The sequence below is a fragment of the Mastomys coucha genome, unplaced genomic scaffold (assembly GCF_008632895.1).
Source record: "Mastomys coucha isolate ucsf_1 unplaced genomic scaffold, UCSF_Mcou_1 pScaffold14, whole genome shotgun sequence".
NCBI classification, from domain to species: Eukaryota; Metazoa; Chordata; class Mammalia; order Rodentia; family Muridae; genus Mastomys; species Mastomys coucha.
This window is the reverse complement of record NW_022196896.1, coordinates 24,778,207-24,778,980: the sequence shown is the minus strand read 5'-3', so window position 1 is coordinate 24,778,980 and position 774 is coordinate 24,778,207. Positions and strand designations below refer to the sequence as shown.

Below are 774 nucleotides of genomic sequence, written 5' to 3'. Positions count from 1 at the left end.
TGATGCATACCAGTTAAGTACTCGCCCACAATCCTAACCACATCCTGTCTATGCATAGTCTCCCACAACCCATCAGTTGCTAACACTAGGAATTTATCCTGTGGCCTTAATCGGTGATAAGTTACCTCTGGCTCAGCAGTGAGATAAGGAGGTGTGTGATAGTTAGGAGGGATAAACTTGGTGTATTCATTGTCATTCAACTGGTCTGGGCCAGACTCTATCACTCTCTTTTGAAGGTCAATGCTCCATTTGAACTTTACATCTCCAAAAGCTCTAAAGGGCATCAGCAAGCCAAGCAGCCGGTCCTGCTTTACCACGCTCTTGGCCTCATTTTTTGGGTGTTCCAGTTTCAGACTCTCTAGTTCTCTTTCATTCTGAGCATTGTGGTCATTAGAGAGAGTGACTGCTGACCAAGAGCCATCTTCTTCTTGCACACCTAGCATGGCTCTACTATCACCTGTGTTAGCCACATGGAGGTCAACACCATCTACATGGGCCACAAAAGCAGTAGCCCCAGAAAATGCTACCCGAAGCACCAGGTAATTTAGAAATGAATTAGGATCACCGACTTGAGCCTCCAATGAAATGTCATTATCAAGTCTCTTGAAAGCATTAATTAAAGCCTCCTTAACATCAATATCAGCTGATTCTCCAGTATTGAGGTCTATGAGCTCTTGCCAGTAAGTCCTCAAGCTGTTGAAATACAATTTGGACGCCTCCTTACTGAAATAATCATTGGGGTGCTTGTGCCACTGAAGGATAGGTAGCAGTGCC

General features: G+C 44.7%; 1 protein-coding gene across 5 annotated transcripts in view; it reads right to left on the bottom strand.

The window, feature by feature from the left end:
* Positions 1-774, bottom strand: part of Pdp1 (pyruvate dehyrogenase phosphatase catalytic subunit 1) — a 6,285-nt gene that overhangs the window by 686 nt on the left and 4,825 nt on the right. For all 5 annotated transcript variants that reach the window (XM_031366595.1, XM_031366593.1, XM_031366597.1 and 2 more), the window contains one exon: positions 1-774. This exon is cut by the window's left edge and continues 686 nt beyond it; it is cut by the window's right edge. In XM_031366595.1, the coding sequence (XP_031222455.1) occupies positions 1-774 (774 nt within the window).